Raw genomic sequence first — 19670 nt, forward strand, 5'->3', positions numbered from 1 at the left:
TAGAACTTTAGTTGTCGTCATTGCTCATTATACCTTCACATTTTAAATAGAGCATTTGGAAATTGAGACCAATGTCTAGACTGTTCAGTCAGTTCAGTTCACCTTGAGGAAATTGGGCCATATTGTCGGTAGCGTCAAGCTCATGAAACGAGAAGGTAATTTATCTGCGGATGACTACTCTGTACCCTATTTGAATGGGATAAATAATTCTGTTTGTGACATACAGCATGTCTTTTTTACAGAGAAGGTATGTCTTCTTTACATTGATATATTATGGCAACGAAAAAGTAGTTATCATACTTACTGTACGGACGTGGCTGGTGTTGAAGATGAATTAACCCAAATGTCATACTATTAGTGGAGCCTGGATGGGAGCTCACAGCTGTGTCACTGTCAGTTCACGACCTAGACTTTGAGGCTATAGCATAATAGTACTGCTTGCGACCGACCACTGCTGTCCTCTGTCCAACATTTACTATCCTCCAATCCTAACAGGACTAACCCTTAGTCTACTGAAAACAACGTCCAATCAGATCGACAAAAAAATAATAAACTGATCAAATCCACCAGTCAAAGCACCAGGGCAAATTATAAATAATTAAGGATATTAAATTATTATACGTTAAAGCCTAGGGATTATATTTTGAGTACCCTCTAGTCTAAAATATCATATCATTATATATTTTTATTTTAGGGTTATTATAAGGTGAACGAACTTCAATATCCACTAGATGGCGCCAAGTACTTTCACAAAATGAAAAAACAATCACAGTTTCAAGAAATTCTGAGAATTCTAAATGTTATGTACACTTTTAATGAATATGTATATGTTTAATAAAAAAAACTGGTTAAGAAAAGATTCAGAAAGGACCAAACTATCGTTTGGATCCACCATTCAGGTCCAATGTCCTCAGATACACATTATTAGCATTATGAGCCCCAGAAAACAACCCAGTCAGACCAAACTACATGATTGATCATGTAGACTTAAAAAAGGCATTTGGTATGTATTTTACAGGTACACACACACTGGACAGAGGGGGAGACATTTAGAAAGAGAGCCCCTCTGTTCCAATTGGCCTATCCACACTTGCATATCACTTACAATAGAGCAATGTTTTGGACATGCATTCTAAGTGGTATGCTAGTGTGCATATTGGGGAGTAGCCAAAGGTGTTATAATGTCTTAGTGTGTTTGGTGTGAAAGATATCCACTGTGGTCTCCTGGCACTGCCTCAGGTCATAGTCACAGTAGCCGATGGAGAAACGACCCTGGGGGAGGGAAAAACCATTGAATAAATACTACTGGATTATTATTCTGTTGGTTCTATATTTTTGATCCATCAGTATTTATGACAATATAAATTGAAGACTGAACATAGAGGGGAGAAATATCCCTGGTTGAAGTCTTGCCTTTGGTTTCTTGAAGTAATCCAGTCCTCTTCCTATCTTGATGATCCAACCGTTGTCAAACCTAAGGGGATCGTCATCATCATGTTTATAAAAGCTACATAAATCAAAGATTCTATAATGTGCATGTGCCATATCGCGCATTAAGGACCTCATTCAACCTAAGCCACTGATGCTAGCTGATGCCACTGATGCATTCTGGGTGTGGAAATGGATTGATTGAAATTGATGGTGTACCTGATCTCCCTGTCGTGAAAAGTGGAGTACTGGAGGTCCAGACACACATCCTGGCTCTGTAGACTCTGTTTGAGCTCTGACAGAGCACTGGCCTGCTGAGAAGAATTGTCCCCCTGCAACACACACACAGACATGTGGATCAGGGAAACAACACGAGATACAGGTAGCTTGGCATTTTGAGTAGGTTTATAACTTACAATAAATAGCCCTAAAGAACACAAATGGAGCAACTAAGCTATACACCTCTTCCTACCAGTTCAAACTTCTGCAATACAAATATAACTCAGTTGTGGCATTGATTGATAATGATATCGATGCTATTGGTATTATATCTGAGTGTTTAACACCCTTTCTGTCCTCAGAGTTGGTCATTTTAGGGGATTTGAATCTGGATTGGCTATCCCCGGCCTCAGATCAACATTGATTTTAACCTGACTCAATTGATCTCAAAACCCACACGGCTAAATGTGAAAAACCCTGTTAACTCTTCATTGATTGATTTAATTCTTACTAATAACCCCCATAAATATTGGTCAAGTGGAGTATTTGCATATGATCTCAGTGATCATTGTCCCATAGTATGTATTAGAGATACGAAACAGCATAACACTAATCCTCGTTTAATTAAGAAGATAACTTTTACAAATGTTTCTACGCAACGGTTTTTGCATGACATGTTCTACTCTGATTTAGCCACTGTCTCCTGTATTCCTGACCCTGAGTTGGCTCTAGAAAAAGTATCTTTCATTTTTATTCCTCTGGCAGATAAACATGTCCCTTTTAAACAATTCAGAGTCAAAGATAGAAAACCAAGGGTTCGAACTTCTGCATTATCTGAGCTCATTCAGATGAGAAATCAGGCCTGGGCCAAAGCAAGGAAAACTGACTCTGTAGTGGACTGGCAATCTTTCACACAATTGAGAAACAGATGTACTATCTCAATTAAGAAAGCCAAATCAAGCTACTTTTTAATCTCTGACTCTGCTAGTGATCCTTCTAAATTTTGGAATACAGTAAATGCACTGCAGCATACAAATTCCTCTTCTTCCCTGCCTAAGCAAGTTCTGTCTGACTCGGGCATCATAACTGAGAAGAATGGGATAAGTGATGCTTTTAATCATAATTTTATCTCAGCAGGCTTTTTATTTGAGAGTAACTGTGGTGTAGTTGACCCTGGTCAGTCAATCGACTGCTCTTCCCTCTGCCAGCCTTTAGCTGACTTGACGGTTAACCCATCAACTTCTAGTGAATCTGTTTTCATTTAAACAATTTACTATCTGTGATGTGCTAGATGCCTTGCTTAAGACTGATGTAAAAATAAATCCACTGGACCTGATATGCTTGATCCATTTTTGCTGCAGCTCTCTGCCCCGCTGATTGCTGAATCATTGACCCATATTTTTAACCTGACGATTATATCTAGTACTATCCCCAAGGTTTGGAAGGCGGCCCATGTACTCCCCCTTCACAAAGGTGGTGACCCTTGTGACCTTAATAATTAAATTCGGCCTATTTCTAAACTTTCTTACCTAGCTAAAATATTATAATCCTTGATTAATTCTCAGCTAAGCTCTTTCTTATCTTTGAAATGTATTCTAAATGTACATCAGTTGGGTTTTAGACCAGGTCATAGCACCATTTCTGCTGCATCGCTAGTTATAAATGATGTGGTTAACTGTATAGATAAAAGGCAACATTGTTCTGACCTCTTCATTGACCTGTCAACGGCTTTCAATACTGTTGATCACTCCCTGCTAATTCAGAGGCTTTCCTCAATTGGCCTAGACCAGGCTGCATGTAACTGGTTTAAAAATTACTTGACAGAATGTATATCTACTGATGGTGTAAAATCAGGTTTCCTGGATATTACGAAAAGTGTCCCGCAGGGGTCGATTCTGGGTCCTGTACTTTTTTCTGTTTACATGAACAATATCGACTTGTCTGTAAAAAAATGTTTTTACCTGCACTTGTATGCCGATGATACAGCTGTGTATGCTACTGCCCCCATGGTTGACCAGGCTCTATCTGAACTACAGTCTGCCTTCATTGTATTACAGAATAACTTTATTGACCTGAAATTAGTACTGAATGCCGGTAAAACTAAGTATATGTTGTTCTCTAGAGCACATAAAAAGAAGTCTGATGATTTAAGCATATGTACTTTGGATGGTGTCCATATTGATCGTGTCCCTGCTTACAAATATCTGGGCATCTGGATAGATGAAAATATGTCTTTTAAAAAGCATATTGATGAGTTAGTTAAGAAGCTGAGAATAGAAATGGGCTTCTTCTATAGAAATAAGTTCTGCCTCTCGCTAAATAGTAGAAAGCAGATTATTCAGTTGACGTTTTTTCCAGTTAAAGGTTTCTCCGTGGATTTGATATGTTTAGCTCCTACTTCTGCAATTACTTTAGGGGGCCCCTCTAGATTTGACTCTAAATCCAATATGGCGTTCAAAATCCAATATGGCTGCAACATTACCATTAAATGGTGGTTTAATCACATGTATATGTACACGTTTTAAATTAGACATTTTTCAGATTTGACCTGTACTCAAGACTATTTTTGTGTACTTCAACTATGTTAGGAATCCAATATGCCCGCCATATACACTCAAACACCTTTGTCTGGATATATAAAAAGACAACAGACTGCTTGGCATGGCAACACAAAGTATTCCAAGTCACAAACCTCTTTGAGGATCAATGAGGCAACTGGGAGGCTCCAAAGAAATGAAAGAGAATCCAACCCTGGACTCTGACACCCTCTGCCATGCTCTACAATTTGCCCCCGCTGTGGTATAACTTGCCCCTCCAGTGTTGGGCTCTTAAGTCACCTCCTTATCATTTAGAAGGGAGCTTTGATTCATTGCTAGTCCAATACCTCTGCCTGAATCCAACCAACATGACCTTCCACTGGCTCACTGCATTTATGATGCAAATTGGGATGTTCCAGTGCACTCGGGTTGAGCTGCCACATTACTTCTTCCAGAAAATGATGTCCACCATCCTGGATGTCTGCCCTGGAGTTACCGTATATGTTGACTTGGTGACATTTATGGTGTATGGGGAGGATGAAACCACACATGACAAGCGCATAAGGCAAGCTGTTCACCACAATGAACCAACAACCTGACACTCATTGACAAGCAATGCCATCAACTTAGTGGGCCTTCACATGTCATAGGAATTGCACCTCTCCAATATCAATGCCATCCTGAATCTCACAGAACTGTCCTTGATAAGCCTACTCCACCATCAGTCCTCCCCTCAGGCAGTTACTAGAAACAGAGACACCACAGAACTGGACTGTCAGATTCCATCTGGAAATTGCTGGTGTGCATTGCCCTCATATGTACCTATTTTGCTACCAACTATGGCTGGCCAGCCCATGTGACACCTGAACTGGACTTGCATGTGAAGAATGAGCTTTCATGCTGGGGTGACTCATGCATTGGTCTGGGAAACTGTGCAGTAATCCCAACAATAGACATATGCCATTTATGGCAAACAAGCAGCACCTTAGGATGGTAGAACTTGCTGTATGTGATCGTTTATGGTGGCTGGAGATTGACTGTGAGATAGTGGTATTTGTGCACCATGCTTGATCAGCTCCACCTCCACTGCAACCCGTTTAATGTCCATCAAAGACCAGGGATCATCTTCAAATGTATGTGTGTGGATCTGTGCTACGTCCCTCACAACCAACACTTCTTAGTTATAGTCTATGACCTAGCTATGCTAAATAACCTCTACCGTAACCTGAGGTCACTCGCCATATCACCTGCTGGGCGTGCCCCAGTCCATAATCAATGCCAACCACCCACAGTTAATGTCGTCCAAATTATCATCCTAACTGACTTCCGAATGAATATAAACAATTATGTAGGACGTGACTTGAAGGACTTTTTAGAACATTCAACATAAACAACTCTGCCCACAGGTTAATTAGGTGTTGGAAAGATCTAAAGGCAAGTCTGTTTATGACAGCCCTTTCACAGACTCTCCTTCACAACCAGACAACCAACCATTCCACTACTGGAGTTACCCCAGCATCATTCAGGCTGGGATAACATTCCAGTTAGTCAATGGGTCTCTTTGCAAGCTGCATCTGCTGACTGCCTATACTGAACTGTAGAAATGGAAACTGATCACACCACAGCCCCAATACCCCACCAGTCATACAGGAAGGATACTGCCCTTGTCGCTGCAGCTTGCCCAGAATGACCAGTTAGCTGTGCAAGCTGGTCAGACCCCAGAACAACAACCACCACTGGTTACTTTGTCTCCTCACCCTGTAAGGACATACTCACGTCCTGGTCACCTCAAAGACTGAATTAACATTGCACACTTAGTTTAAGTTGGGAAAAGAGGGTTGTACATATACAATACTAGAGTAGCTGACTGTTGTATTATGGTTGCTTTCCTCTAACTTGGTTACGCTACTGTGTGCTTGTGTCGTGAAAGGCTTGTTATTATTTTTGTGGAATTGCCCATTGTTGATATGCTGTAAGTGTGTGAATGAGATTAAAACATGAACACATTGAAAAACGAGTTGGCTTCGGCTATTCAAACCAACAGAGGCATGGCAGTGACACTCATAGTCCTATATATACCAAGAGCCTTATGAAACCATTTTAAAGACAGAATAACACAATACAAAATTAACAAGGGCTACTTACAGTGGGGAGAACAAGTATTTGATACACTGCCGATTTTGCAGGTTTTCCTACTTACAAAGCATGTAGAGGTCTGTAATTTTTATCATAGGTACACTTCAACTGTGAGAGACGGAATCTAAAACAAAAATCCAGAAAATCACATTGTATGATTTTTAAGTAATTAATTTGCATTCAAGTATCTGATCACCTACCAACCAGTAAGAATTCCGGCTCTCACAGACCTGTTAGTTTTTATTTAAGAAGCCCTCCTGTTCTCCACTCATTACCTGTATTAACTGCACCCGTTTGAACTCGTTACCTGTATAAAAGACACCTGTCCACACACTCAATCAAACAGACTCCAACCTCTCCACAATGGCCAAGACCAGAGAGCTGTGTAAGGACATCAGGGATACAATTGTAGACCTGCACAAGGCTGGGATGGGCTACAGGACAATAGGCAAGCAGCTTGGTGAGAAGGCAACAAATGTTGGCGCAATTATTAGAAAATGGAAGAAGTTCAAGATGACGGTCAATCACCCTCGGTCTGGGGCTCCATGCAAGATCTCACCTCGTGGGGCATCAATGATCATGAGGAAGGTGAGGGATCAGCCCAGAACTACACGGCAGGACCTGGTCAATGACCTGAAGAGAGCTGGGACCACAGTCTCAAAGAAAACCATTAGTAACACACTACGCCGTCATGGATTAAAATCTTGCAGCGCACGCAAGGTCCCCCTGCTCAAGCCAGCGCATGTCCAGGCCCGTCTGAAGTTTGCCAATGACCATCTGGATGATCCAGAGGAGGAATGGGAGAAGGTCATGTGGTCTGATGAGACAAAAATATAGCTTTTTGGTCTAAACTCCACTCGCCATGTTTGGAGGAAGAAGAAGGATGAGTACAACCCCAAGAACACCATCCCAACCGTGAAGCATGGAGGTGGAAACATCATTCTTTGGGGATGCTTTTCTGCAAAGGGGACAGGACGACTGCACCGTATTGAGGGGAGGATGGATGGGGCCATGTATCGCGAGATCTTGGCCAACAACCTCCTTCCCTGAGTAAGAGCATTGAAGATGGGTCGTGGCTGGGTCTTCCAGCATGACAACGACCCGAAACACACAGCCAGGGCAACTAAGGAGTTGCTCCGTAAGAAGCATCTCAAGGTCCTGGAGTGGCCTAGCCAGTCTCCAGACCTGAACCCAATAGAAAATCTTTGGAGGGAGCTGAAAGTCCGTATTGCCCAGCGACAGCCCCGAAACCTGAAGGATCTGGAGAAGGTCTGTATGGAGGAGTGGGCCAAAATCCCTGCTGCAGTGTGTGCAAACCTGGTCAAGACCTACAGGAAACGTATGATCTCTGTAATTGCAAACAAAGGTTTCTGTACCAAATATTAAGTTCTGCTTTTCTGATGTATCAAATACTTATGTCATGCAATAAAATGCAAATGAATTACTTAAAAATCATACAATGTGATTTTCTGGATTTTTGTTTTAGATTCCATCTCTCACAGTTGAAGTGTACCTATGATAAAAATTACAGACCTCTACATGCTTTGTAAGTAGGAAAACCTGCAAAATCGGCAGTGTATCAAATACTTGTTCTCCCCACTGTATATGCAGGCGAAGGTGTTTGAGTGTAATCATGTTGGCCATATTGGATTCAGAATCAAATGGATTCACAACAGTCTTTATAGGCATGAGTGTTGTACACAATTCTGAAAATAATGCCTCATTTACATGTGATTTAACCTCCATCCAATGTAGTCATATTGGATTTTGGACACCATGTTGCATTTGAGGCAAAATATAAAGATAATCTTTGATGGCCCCCTGACTTAATTGTAAGAATAGGGGCTAAAGATACAAAATCCTTTAAGGAACCTTGGACACCAAAAAATATATATTTCGATGTCTGAGCCCACATGTTTTCCTTAGAGCCAATTACAATAGCCACAAAATCAAATAAACGTGTAAATGTATGCATTTTCATCAAGCAGGACCGTACAGCACTGAATGAGCGCAAATTTATTTGACTTGGAAAGTTGTCTATTGAACAGCTACCAAAAAGCATCATTAATATTCATAGTTGATATTTACGCCTATTGTATCTGTGTGTTTACAGGTCTACATTTCCAAAATGCTTTAAGATATCCTAATGTTGTTTGCTTCTGTATGTAGGGCAGACAATTGACAATTTGTATTCCAAATGTGAGCAATTTCAGAGCTTGCAATATTGGGTTACATGAGCTTATGTGGCCCACTCCCCCTCCAGCCAGGCATTATTCTGCATTGTTTGTCACAATATCTATCAATTTAACAACTTTTGCAGTAACATATTTTTATACAACCATCCATTTCATATATGGGACACCTAAGAGATATGGAAAAACATGGATGTGTTTTGTTATACCTCAGGTAGGGGTATCTCAACATTTTGTGGGCCTTGCCACTAGCCTACAGTTAGTTACCTCGTCCTGAGAGGTCAGGAGGTGAATCCTCTTCACCTTACAGCTGGCCTTCAGCAGCATCTCACAGAACCTCAAGAAGTTATACAGCTAAGAGGGCAGAAGGGTCAAAGTCAAGACTTCATGACTAAACCAGCATGGCAATGGCATCCAAGGCAGATTCCACAATCATATTAATAGACAAACCAGCTTTTGAGGTAGCAGAACACCCAGAGGTAATAGTACCTTTCTGTAGTATATAATCTGGTGAATGTGTTTGATAGTGTACAGGTAAATTACCTGGTGAATATGTCGGATGTAAGGGTCCTCCACCCAGACCTCAGTCAGCCCCTCGGTGACGTAAGGCCTGAACAGAACCTCGTAACTGTAGCCTGTAGCATCTTCTGCTATCCTGATCTGCTCATGGTACTTCCCCTCTGAGTGGGAGAGGAGATGAGAGAGGGAGGAATGAGAAGGGAAGGAGGCAGAGATGGGCCATATTTCTGTTACGTGCATTTGAAATACACTGAACAAAAATATAAATGCAACATGTAAAGTGTTGGTCCCATGTTTCATGAGCTGAAATAAAAGATCCCTGAAATGTTCCATATACATTTTACATTTTAGTCATTTAGCAGACACTCTTATCCAGAGCGACTTACAGTTAGTGAGTGCATACATTATTTTTTTCATACTGGCCCCCCGTGGGAAACGAACCCACAACCCTGGCGTTGCAAACGCCATGCTCTACCAACTGAGCTACATCCCTGCCGGCCATTCCCTCCCTACCCTGGATGCCGCCCCATGGGTCTCCCGGTCGCGGCCAGCTACGACAGAGCCTGGATTCGAACCAAGATCTCTAGTGTCACAGCTAGCACTGCGATGCATTGCCTGAGACCACTGCGCCACTCGGGAGGTCATATACACAAAAAGCGTATTTATCTCAAATTTTGGGCACACATTTTTTCACACCCCTGTTAGTGAACATTTCTCTTTTGCCAAGATAATCCATCCACCTGACAGGTGTGGCATATCAAGAAGCTGATTAACCAGCATGATCATTACACAGGTGCACCTTGTGCTGGGGACAATAAAAATGTGTGTTTTGTCACACAACACAATGCCACAGATGTCTCAAGTTGAGGGAGCGTGCAGTTAGCATGCTGACTGCAGGAATGTCCACCAGAGCTGTTGCCAGAGAATTTTATGTTAATTTCTCTACCATAAGCCACCTCCAACGTCATTTTAGGGAATTTGGCAGTACATCCAACCGGCCTCACAACCGCAGACCACGTGTATGGCGTCGGTTTACTGATGTCAGCGTTGTGAACAGAGTGCCCCATGGTGGCGGTGGGGTTATGGTATGGACAGGCATAAGCAATGGACAACAAACACAATTGCATTTTATCAATGGCAATTTGAATGCACAGAGATACCGTGACGAGATCCTGAGGCCCATTGTCGTGCCATTCATCCGCCGCCATCACCTCATGTTTCAGCATGATAATGCACGGCCCCATGTCGCAAGGATCTGTACACCATTCCTGGAAGTTGAAAATGTCCCAGTTCTTCCATGGCCTGCATACTCACCAGTCATTTCACCCATTGAGAATGTTTGGGATGCTCTGGATCGACGTGCAGGACAGCGTGTTTCAGTTCCTATTTGCATGAGGCAAATGGTGGTCACACCAGATACTGACTGGTTTTCTGATCCACGCCCCCACCTTTTCTTTTAAGGTATATGTGACCAACAGATGCATACCTGTATTCCCAGTCATGTAAAAACTATAGATTATGGCCTAATGAATTTATTTAAATTGACTTATTTCCTTATATGAACTGTAACTCCGTAAAATCTTTGAAATTGTTGCATGTTGCGTTTATATTTTTGTTCAGTATATGTATTTTAATTACTTCTGAGTATTTTGTATGTTGTATTACACTGGGCTGAACTACACTCCAATGTATTTTGTAACAAGATACTTTCAAAAGCTGCAATTTGTATTTTCAAAATAACAAAATACTTTTCTATACCATTTCTTTATAGTGGTTCACAATTTTCTGGCCTCCTTTCACCCTGCATTGGAAACAAAAAGTCTGATGACACTATGGTGTGATAAGAGTGTATGCTAAATTAACTAAATGTAAATGTACCTGTAAAAATGAACAATTGCAAAGCATGCTGATTATTACTCTAATGAGCTAGGCCCCAAAAAATGGCCAATGACAATACACAGTGTGCTTTGCAGTTGTTCATTTTCACATACATTTTGGTCATTTAGCAGACGCTCTTATCCAGTGACAGTGCATCCAACTAAGGTAGATAAACAACAACATATCACAGTCATTGCAAGTAAGAAGTTTGAATGTTGTTGATGTTCGGCTGGCTACTTGCAAATGTATTTTTGTATTTTAAAATACAAAATACATGTATTTTACAATACTTTGCAAAAGTATTAATATTTTATTTTAATACATTGGTCTTTAGGGTATTTTGTAGTTGTATTTTGTAATTGTAATTTGTAATTAATGCCCATCCCTGGAAGGAGGAATAAGAGGAAGGCAGCAGTAAGGTGCAGGAAAGGATTCCTTTGGGAAAGTGACATAAGGTCTCTGAGATCCATTACCTTCTTTTAGTTGGTTGACATGGACTTTGATCTGTTCTGCTCGGTCCATGTAGCCTTTTATCTTCTGTCTGTAGTGGACCTTCTTTGAGTCATCTTTCACAGCTGTGGACAGATGAGTAGATCAGTAAAACAGATGTCACCCTCATACCCCTGTGAGTGTTTTTGACTGTGTGTGTGTGTGTGTGTGTTACCTTTCAGCACGTCCATCAGTAGCTGGATCCCCTCCTGGTAGCACACTAGCGACTCCTGGAAGCGCGAGCTCTGGTCCAGCTCCACGGCTCGTTTCAGGACGGAGATGGCAGAAGTCTCCATACCAGGGACTTGCGCCATGGTTCACTATCTGGTCAAAATGGACTGAGATTTTGATGTTCAATGTGTCAAGTTGTGGATATTTGTCATTCACCTGTTTAGAGTATGCCATAGACGGTAATACACATGCTTCGTCTGTCCACAGCTCAGCGACAGGAATGTTAAATTCGTCTGAGTCAGCCTGCCGTATCAAGTCTTCTTTGGCATCTCTTCAGTGGCAATACAATGCATCAATAGACCCTTCTTAAAGTCCTTGTTTAAACTCCTTATGCTTAGATCATATCTAAATCGGATGCGGGGGTTTCATTCCATTCATTCAAACGTAAATCTGATCAAAATCGACATCTGATGGCACTCAAACTTCCTGATGTTGGTTTGTTTGCTGCCGGCCCGTACAAAGGTACGCAAGAATAACAATTCCCCTGAGCAACATATCCACGGAAGCGAAAATGCCTAAATGAAATACAAATGTATGAATTATGAAATACACATGTAAAAAAAACAGTCAAACTACATAGCTAATCATACAATATCACATAGTAAAAAAACGAGACGTTTATCACAAAGACAATTAAAACAAATGAAAGCCATGCAGGAACGAAATAACCAAGTTTTGAAGTAGCACGGTGTAAGTAGCACGGTAGCAAGTGACCGCTATGCTGACGGCTTCCGGTGAATGTTGTAAGCGCTGAAACACTCTAGCAATCCTGTTTGCGTTTATTCAGCTGTATTTCGATGTTTGTTGAAAAATAATAAATAAATAAATAAAGATGACATTATAGTAACAAGACTTTATATATCGGTAGAATTCACAATTTGCCTCGTCGCATCCGACGGTTTTTGCACTATAACCTTGGCGTCCCTGCTATAAACCTATCAACCAACAAGTAAATATGGCAATGCTACGTCGTGGTCTTCATATACCTTCCCCAATTCAGGTAAGGATGAAGTCTACATTTTTAAAGGCAGACTATCTTCCTGGCAGACAGTTGTAACTAAAATTAAAGCTATAAGTCAGATGACTAGTTGTTAGCACATTTTGTAGGATCGTCTAAATGAGTGGGTTCCTCCTTCATAGTTAGTTAGTTAGTTCTTTTTCTTATTCTCTTCATGTCTTGCATATTTGATGATGTGTCTGTGCATTCTTGCAGGTTTTAACAGAAACCACGCCCCTGCCTTGGTTAATTTTATTCCGCAGCAAGTTCACCAGAGCACGGATCCCACAAGAGGTAGGGTGCTGCAGACTTTCATCAAGGGCAGGCCCATACAATCTAAATGCAATGAATGCCTCAACTCAAAGCAAAAGTTTCTTACCTATGTACTTAACCCTAATTGCTCCAGGGTCACCGTCAGTAATGGCTGATCCATGGCCATGACCCCACTCTCCGAGGGTGTTTCTGGGAGAGTGATATGCATGTCCATTTCACACCACACACTTTACACACAGGTTACACACTTGTACATGTGTGAAACAGGACAAATATAAGCACCCCCTATTTATTATACTATAACACTTTGGTCATAGCCTAATGGCAATGATCATGGAAATTACATTTTTAAACAAACCTTGCGACTCCTTTTAATCCATAGTAAATATGTCTTTCTGCGTCTACAGTTGCTGGACGAGCGGTCTCAAGAGCATGAGAAGTATGGTGGCAACCCGGAGCAGCCCCATAAGCTGCACGTGGTGACGCGGGTCAAGAGCACCATGCGCCGACCCTACTGGGAGAAGAAGCTAGTGGAGGGACTCTGCCTGCAGAAGGTGGGGCTCCTATCAGCTTGGATTAATAACCTCACATCTGGGGGGCTAGCCTAGTGTCAGGCAATCCTACCCTGCGAGGGTGTAGGCTGTGTGGGCTCAGGCTTTTGCTCCAGCCAAACTGAATCGACTAATTGAAAGTTGCCCCACCCCTAGGCTAGCCCCTAGCAGAGTGGATAAGAAGACTTGTATTGAGTTCAGTTGTGTGCTGTGCTTGCTCTTGCTGTAATATCAAGTTGTAATAACGATTCTGATTGCTAACTTGGTTGCACTGTAATGGTTCTTTGCTCCTTCTCTACTCAGGCATATGTACCTGTAATTCACAAGAACATCCCTTCAGTCAACAACCAGCTGAAATTCATCAAGCATCTTGTGAGGTAAGACTGCTCGGGTTTGCAAGACCTCAGTTATTACTTTGTTAGCGCAGGGCTACTATCAAATACATCTGATAATTCCTGTGAAGTGTATGCTACTGTTTACCCATTGAGTGCGTGGTTGGTTGATCCTGAAAACTGACCACTGAAATGCGCTGTAATTGAATACAGATTAACTTTGACCACTCTTCCCTCATTCTCTCTGTTCAGGATCCAGCCACTGAAGCTTCCCCATGGTCTCCCTGCTGAGGAAGACATGGCCAACACCTACCTGAACAGCAAAGGAGAGCTGATCGTACGACGCCTCCTCAAACCTGTAGAGTCCAAAGCCATAGAGTCATAGCCAGCACTACTCTATCCCCAAGTCCTCACCTGCCATTTCGTCAGTGGGCCTGTTTGAATACTGAAAATGCATCCTCCTTTCCTCAAAGTAATCACTGACATGACTGGATTGGCTGTGTAGTGGATCCCATGCTTTCACCTATCCAATCTGTACAGGACACAAATTAATGGTTTTAGTCTGGCCTACCAGAAATCAGCCGTGATTCCAATTACTGGATCAGTGAAATTTCTGTACTTGTGTTCATTCTAAACCTGGACTGAGAAACACTTCTATAGCTCACCCCTTTGTATTACATTTCAAATAAAAACATAACATAAACATGTATAATATGTTAATGTCTATAAAATAAGAATACATCCATGAAATTGAGGAAGTCATAGGAAAATACAAAGCGCCAGTGATGATCAGCTTCTTTTATTAAGATCAAGTCCATTTTTATAGAAAAACTCAAACCTGTGCTACCAATCACACTGACGACACAAAGGAGGTGGTTGTGGAATGCAGCTGGCATTGGCACTTGGTTGTTGCTCATGAAAAGCTGGATTTATGTTTTCCCCCACAAATCGGGTCGACAAATGACATGGATTTATGTTAATGTAGCTAGCTATAGTGTTAGCGAGGAAAGTTCTTTATAATGTTGAATGATAACAGGGTAACAGCATCAGGTCTGAGGGTTTCCAGTTCTAGACTTCAATTGGAATCGAATCAAACATTTCAAGAGGAGCCAGTCAGGGCCGAATGAGAATTCAGTGGCTCAGACAGGAATCCTTTTATTTGCCAGTTGGAAATAAACAACCAAAAAGCACTTGTGAATGTAATTAAATATTAACTAAAATATGATTATGTCCACACCTGCACACACACAGTCATAAAATTTCATCCATAAAACAAAAAACTAAGCATGGAAGACTGGTATAAATAGGAAAATGACAGAAACAAGGGAAAGGAACAAAACAGGAGGACATGGTTCTGACGGTTAGTGGATAGTAGCCCTGCGAGAGACTGAAGTTGAAAGCTGACAGGGTCTTCTAGTCGTCTTCAGAGTCTGAGTCGTGCCCTCTCCCCCTGATGGTCTTCTTCTCCACTTTGGTGAACTTTGAACCAGATTTCTGTGTCAGGGTGGGGGGCTCCATGAGGTTACCACTGGGAGAGAAGAAGTGTAGAGGAGGGGTGTTACGAGACTTGATATGAACTGAAGTAGAACTGTTAATACGACTAATCAGCCTGTGTTTGTGCATGAACATGTAAGGCTTTTTATTCCTTTTGCAAATGAACCAATGGCCTCAAATGCCTAACAGGAAATACCTAGACAGATCATCTTTCTACCTAGAGGTGTGATTATCTTTAGGAAATCACTCCAGTCTGTGTACCTGTAGTTGATGATGTCGGAGCAGCCCAATCTCCACTCCAGCACCTCTGTGGGGAACTCGTCTGTATTTCCTAGGTCTGTGAATCCCACTATGTAGTCCTTGGTCTTGCCATCCTTCACCAGCGCCAGCGTGGGAATCACCTTGATCCGCAGCCTCTCCGTCAGGAATGGCGCCTTGTCCACATTCAGCTTGATGAACTTGGTCTCCAGGTGTTTCTTGGCCAGGATGCTAAGGTGCTTGTCCAGGATCTTGTATCTTTACAATGCAGGGGGAGGATACAGCAGGGTTAGCTCCTGGTAGAAGCTGCAATAAAGGTTTATTGGGCAATAAATCCCGTTCTAATCATTTTCTTAGGATTTAGGAGGGTAAGCTCACCCCGGATCTCAATTAATTTGCAGGAATAAAACCCGTAGGTTTTTGGCCTGGAATGGCAGAAGGAGAAAAACAGGAAGAGAGGAAAACATTGCTGTGTTGCCAACCTGAAGGTGGAGTCTCTGTAGAAATGGCAGACCACTCGATTGCTCTCCTTCACCTCAGGAAAGAAGTATTTCTCACTGGGAATCTCCTTGTACTCCCCGTTCCCTTTACCAAGCCACTCCTGAGGGGACAGTGCACAAACGTGCCATGATGAGTGTTGTTACTGGTATAAAATAACTGAATGGACTAAATAAAATGCTTGTTTGGCATCCACCATATGGCTCAGCCAATGTGACCACTCTGCCTTTCCCACCTACATGCTTATGTTTCTGGGATTTCTTGAGGGCCTCCATCCTCCTCTCCTTTAGCTTTTCCATCTCATCATCATCCATGCGCTCCAGCTTCCCCAGCTCTGCATCCAGCTGCTCCTCCACCATCCTGGCTGACTGCAGCACCTGCTGCTCCAGCGCCTTGGCCATGATCTCCATCGACTGACTCGCCATGATGAAGAGCCTTATGCAACTTCTGACACTCACTCTATATTCCTGAAGGAAGGGAGATGGGGATGAGGAGAGCCGAGGGAGGGGAAGAGTAGAATAGAATGAGACAATGATTGCATTTCAAAGATTGAATTTCTATGGTTGGCCCAATGACTAAGGCAAGCTAATACCACAGATAGAACAATGAGACAGATACTCACTGTGAGAGGAAGCCCAGTGGCCAGCAGTGGGAGAAGATGGAAGGAGATTGATTTTGGCCAACATTCTGCACATTTTCTCATCGATGAAACATTTGATCTCAATACAGTTGTCTGTTCCCAAAACTAGAATATGTTATGAACAGAGTGGACTAAGTTTTGTAGACTTGACCCTTTGCCAAAGTTGTACAAAATCGAGTTATTTACAAGGAGTGCAAAGGCGAATCGAGTTATTACACACGCGCACTTCACAGAGTAGGCGTTCCCTAACTGAAATATGAACTGCTAATAGAATCTCGCTAGCTCGTGCTTGGTTCTTCCCACCTTGTTTGTTCTGCCCACTATGACTAATTTGTTCCCATTGGAAACGACAGGCTCTGGTATAGCTTGGTTTAGTTATACAAATATTTGCTAATACTGTAACCTGGCTGGTGACCATAGTAACGACACAACTTGATCAAATATATTTGTGCCTTCATGTTTTCAATAGAGGAAAATAGCTAGATAACCTACTAAAGTTATTCCCATTTAGAAAGTTAGCTAACTAGCTAGTCTTAAAAGATAACTTTAAACAGTAGTTAGTAATTTAGAAAGTTTTGCCATTTGATTACAAATTATGTTGTTAGCTTTCTCGCTAACTTAGTTATATACTTAGTTAAAGTCCCAGTTCAAGCTACGTCAGCTAGCTAGCTAACGTTATGTTTGTTAACTAGCTACTGTAGCCTACTATTAATCGCATAATCTTTCAGACAAAATTGACAAATAGAACTTGTTCAACAATGAACAAAGGTACAATCACTGGCGTCGTTTTAGCCTAGCTAGCTTCATCAAGTCGGCCCTAGCTAGAGCTGCTAGGCTAACAATAGCTTTGATGCAAGCAAAAGTTTTTACATTGTGCTGGACTCTGTAAAAACTTTCTTGGTTGTATCGAAACTAGGCAAACAACTGCGCGGCCAGAGAACGCTGGCTAGCGAGCTGTCAAAAACGACCAAGACTTCTCCCAGACACTGAAGCCATAGGTCTATGATAAGATCACATCTTCTTATATTAATATTATTTTAATAGGGCCGACTGAATGTATTTTTTGCACATTACTTTACCAAAGGCAGTCGGTGCAAAAAGGCAGAATCCACTATCTGCAGAGACTGCAGCGCGCGCATAGACTACGCAGTATTACCAAGGCTTTACGTTACAGGTAAATAAATAAGTAAAGTATAGTTGCACTTTAACCACCATTGATAAGTAGTACTTAGTTAGCATACATATTGTATTACATTCCTTATATTGTATTTTATTGTGTAAAGACCAAACCGTTTGGGTTATTATAAGCAAGTGCTAGCTATAAGATGTCCACCATCATCCCAGTGCCCAAGAAAGGGAAAGTAACGTTACGTTTCGACCAGCCAGTGTTGCCAACTCCTCAGTAAGGAAAGTAGCTATTGGCTGTCCTAAAAGTCGATAAATGACGTCATCATAATTTGCATAATTGTCCATGTGCATGTAATTGTGATGGACGTTGTAGGAGAGAGGAATACGGTCATGGGAGAGACAAAAAGTGAGTAAAAACACCCTACATTTACATCCCGCCAGGGCGGGATCAGCCAGCAGGGCGGGATCTCCTGCTCTGACTGCAGCTGGGAGGGACTGCTGCGCGAGGACTGGGCCGCCTGTGAGTGCTTTGGGACGGGGGTAACAAAGCACCTGCTGCTCGTTGAGAAGAGGAAGAACGATACGTGCTTTCACGTCAGAGTCTCCAAAAGTATCCAATAACACCAGAAAAAGTCGCTAGATTTGTCGGTAGTCGCTTTTTTGAAAATGTGTCGCTAGAGGGGTCTGAAAACTCGCTAAATATAGCGACAAAGTCGCTAAGTTCGCAACACTGCGACCAGCAGAAGCGATGCCTCCGCTTGACAACTCTTCGCTACAGGTTGGCCGCTTCGTGCGCGTAGTCGTGAACCTATTCTAGTAAGTAAATACATTTTCAAAATGTTTAAAAAACATGTATTATTAGCTAGCTGGCTAGCTACAGCAGGCCACTGTGTGTAGGCGAATGAGCTGCTTGTTAGCTTGCTAGCTAGTGTGGGGTTCTAGATGTGATGCCTAGCTTAGAAAGAATGCATTAATGATTAAACATAATAGGTTTGTACTGTACTGATATAAATTGTTTCACATAACAAGCTGTGATTCATGTGAGGAGTGTTGATGAAACAAGTTTACTGGAGAACGGAGACCAAGTAGAGACTTTTGGACAAGGTGGATAATTGTATAATATAAGGCAGTTTATTCAGAGGTAAAGATATCTGAAATCGCGTGCACGGACCCGTTCGTCAACCTCGTAGGGAGATATCTGAGAGAGCGAGCCCCTAAACATTGTGTGCTGACATTTTATACAATAAAATAAAGTAGGTTGATTCTAGTAGTTCTGATCTTCTGATTGGTCCTGATGAGTTGGTCGAGGTCATCTCCATTTCATTGGCTCTGAGTCGGGTTCTCTGTCTTCAGATGTTCAGCCTAAGAGAAGGGGTTTTTTGTGTGTGTGTGCTTAACAATGATGATGTGTGTGTATGTGTGTGTATGTGTGTGTATGTGTGTGTGTGTGTATGTGTGTGTGTATGTGTGTGTGTATGTGTGTGTGTGTGGGGGGTGTGTGTGTATATCCTCAGAGCAATAACTCGTGAGTTTGGGAGAACTTGAGAGACCTATGGCGTGGGTGTTGTCCATAGCCACCTGCTGATAAGGCCGACAAGATAGAAGTCTTTGTGCATTGTATTAAGTCCAAAGGCCCCAACACAAGATGGGTTATGCACAAGATTTTAGTCAGACCAAGCTATAACATAATATATTTACCACGACAAATCCCTCTCTTCACGTCTCCCCAGAGACGTGACCAAGTAACAGTAAAGAAGGAAAACTTAAGACGTGACACAAGCTAACAGTGTAATTGGCAAAATAGGGAAAACTTTATCAGAAGATAAAGTTTTGATTCCCCCTCTTCACGTCTCACAAGAGACGTGACATA

The 19670-nt window shown here is 42.0% G+C and overlaps 3 protein-coding genes across 3 annotated transcripts; 1 reads left to right on the forward strand and 2 right to left on the reverse strand.

The window, feature by feature from the left end:
- Window positions 1–795: 795 nt before the first annotated feature.
- LOC311129725 (MIT domain-containing protein 1-like) lies at window positions 796–12321 on the reverse strand. Its single transcript, XM_084162136.1, has 7 exons — window positions 11574–12321; window positions 11383–11484; window positions 9056–9192; window positions 8780–8866; window positions 1648–1760; window positions 1414–1474; window positions 796–1272 (listed from the first exon to the last, which is right to left on the reverse strand). Exons 1-7 carry the CDS (start codon window positions 11710–11712, stop codon window positions 1177–1179), a joined length of 735 nt encoding a protein of 244 aa, XP_084018262.1. The 5' UTR covers window positions 11713–12321; the 3' UTR covers window positions 796–1176.
- Window positions 12322–12347: 26 nt separating this feature from the next.
- LOC311129982 (large ribosomal subunit protein uL30m-like) lies at window positions 12348–14970 on the forward strand. Its single transcript, XM_084162555.1, has 5 exons — window positions 12348–12629; window positions 12843–12920; window positions 13307–13453; window positions 13754–13827; window positions 14035–14970. The coding sequence occupies exons 1-5, from the start codon at window positions 12585–12587 to the stop codon at window positions 14165–14167; spliced, it is 477 nt and encodes a 158-aa protein (XP_084018681.1). The 5' UTR covers window positions 12348–12584; the 3' UTR covers window positions 14168–14970.
- Window positions 14971–15080: 110 nt separating this feature from the next.
- Window positions 15081–16714, reverse strand: LOC311129980 (thioredoxin domain-containing protein 9-like). The gene is made up of 5 exons (XM_084162553.1): window positions 16655–16714; window positions 16272–16499; window positions 16017–16135; window positions 15538–15792; window positions 15081–15310 (listed from the first exon to the last, which is right to left on the reverse strand). Exons 2-5 carry the CDS (start codon window positions 16455–16457, stop codon window positions 15196–15198), a joined length of 675 nt encoding a protein of 224 aa, XP_084018679.1. The 5' UTR covers window positions 16458–16499; window positions 16655–16714; the 3' UTR covers window positions 15081–15195.
- Window positions 16715–19670: the final 2956 nt, after the last annotated feature.

The sequence above is a fragment of the Coregonus lavaretus genome (assembly GCF_964263955.1).
Source record: "Coregonus lavaretus genome assembly, chromosome: 5".
Classification (NCBI taxonomy): Eukaryota; Metazoa; Chordata; class Actinopteri; order Salmoniformes; family Salmonidae; genus Coregonus; species Coregonus lavaretus.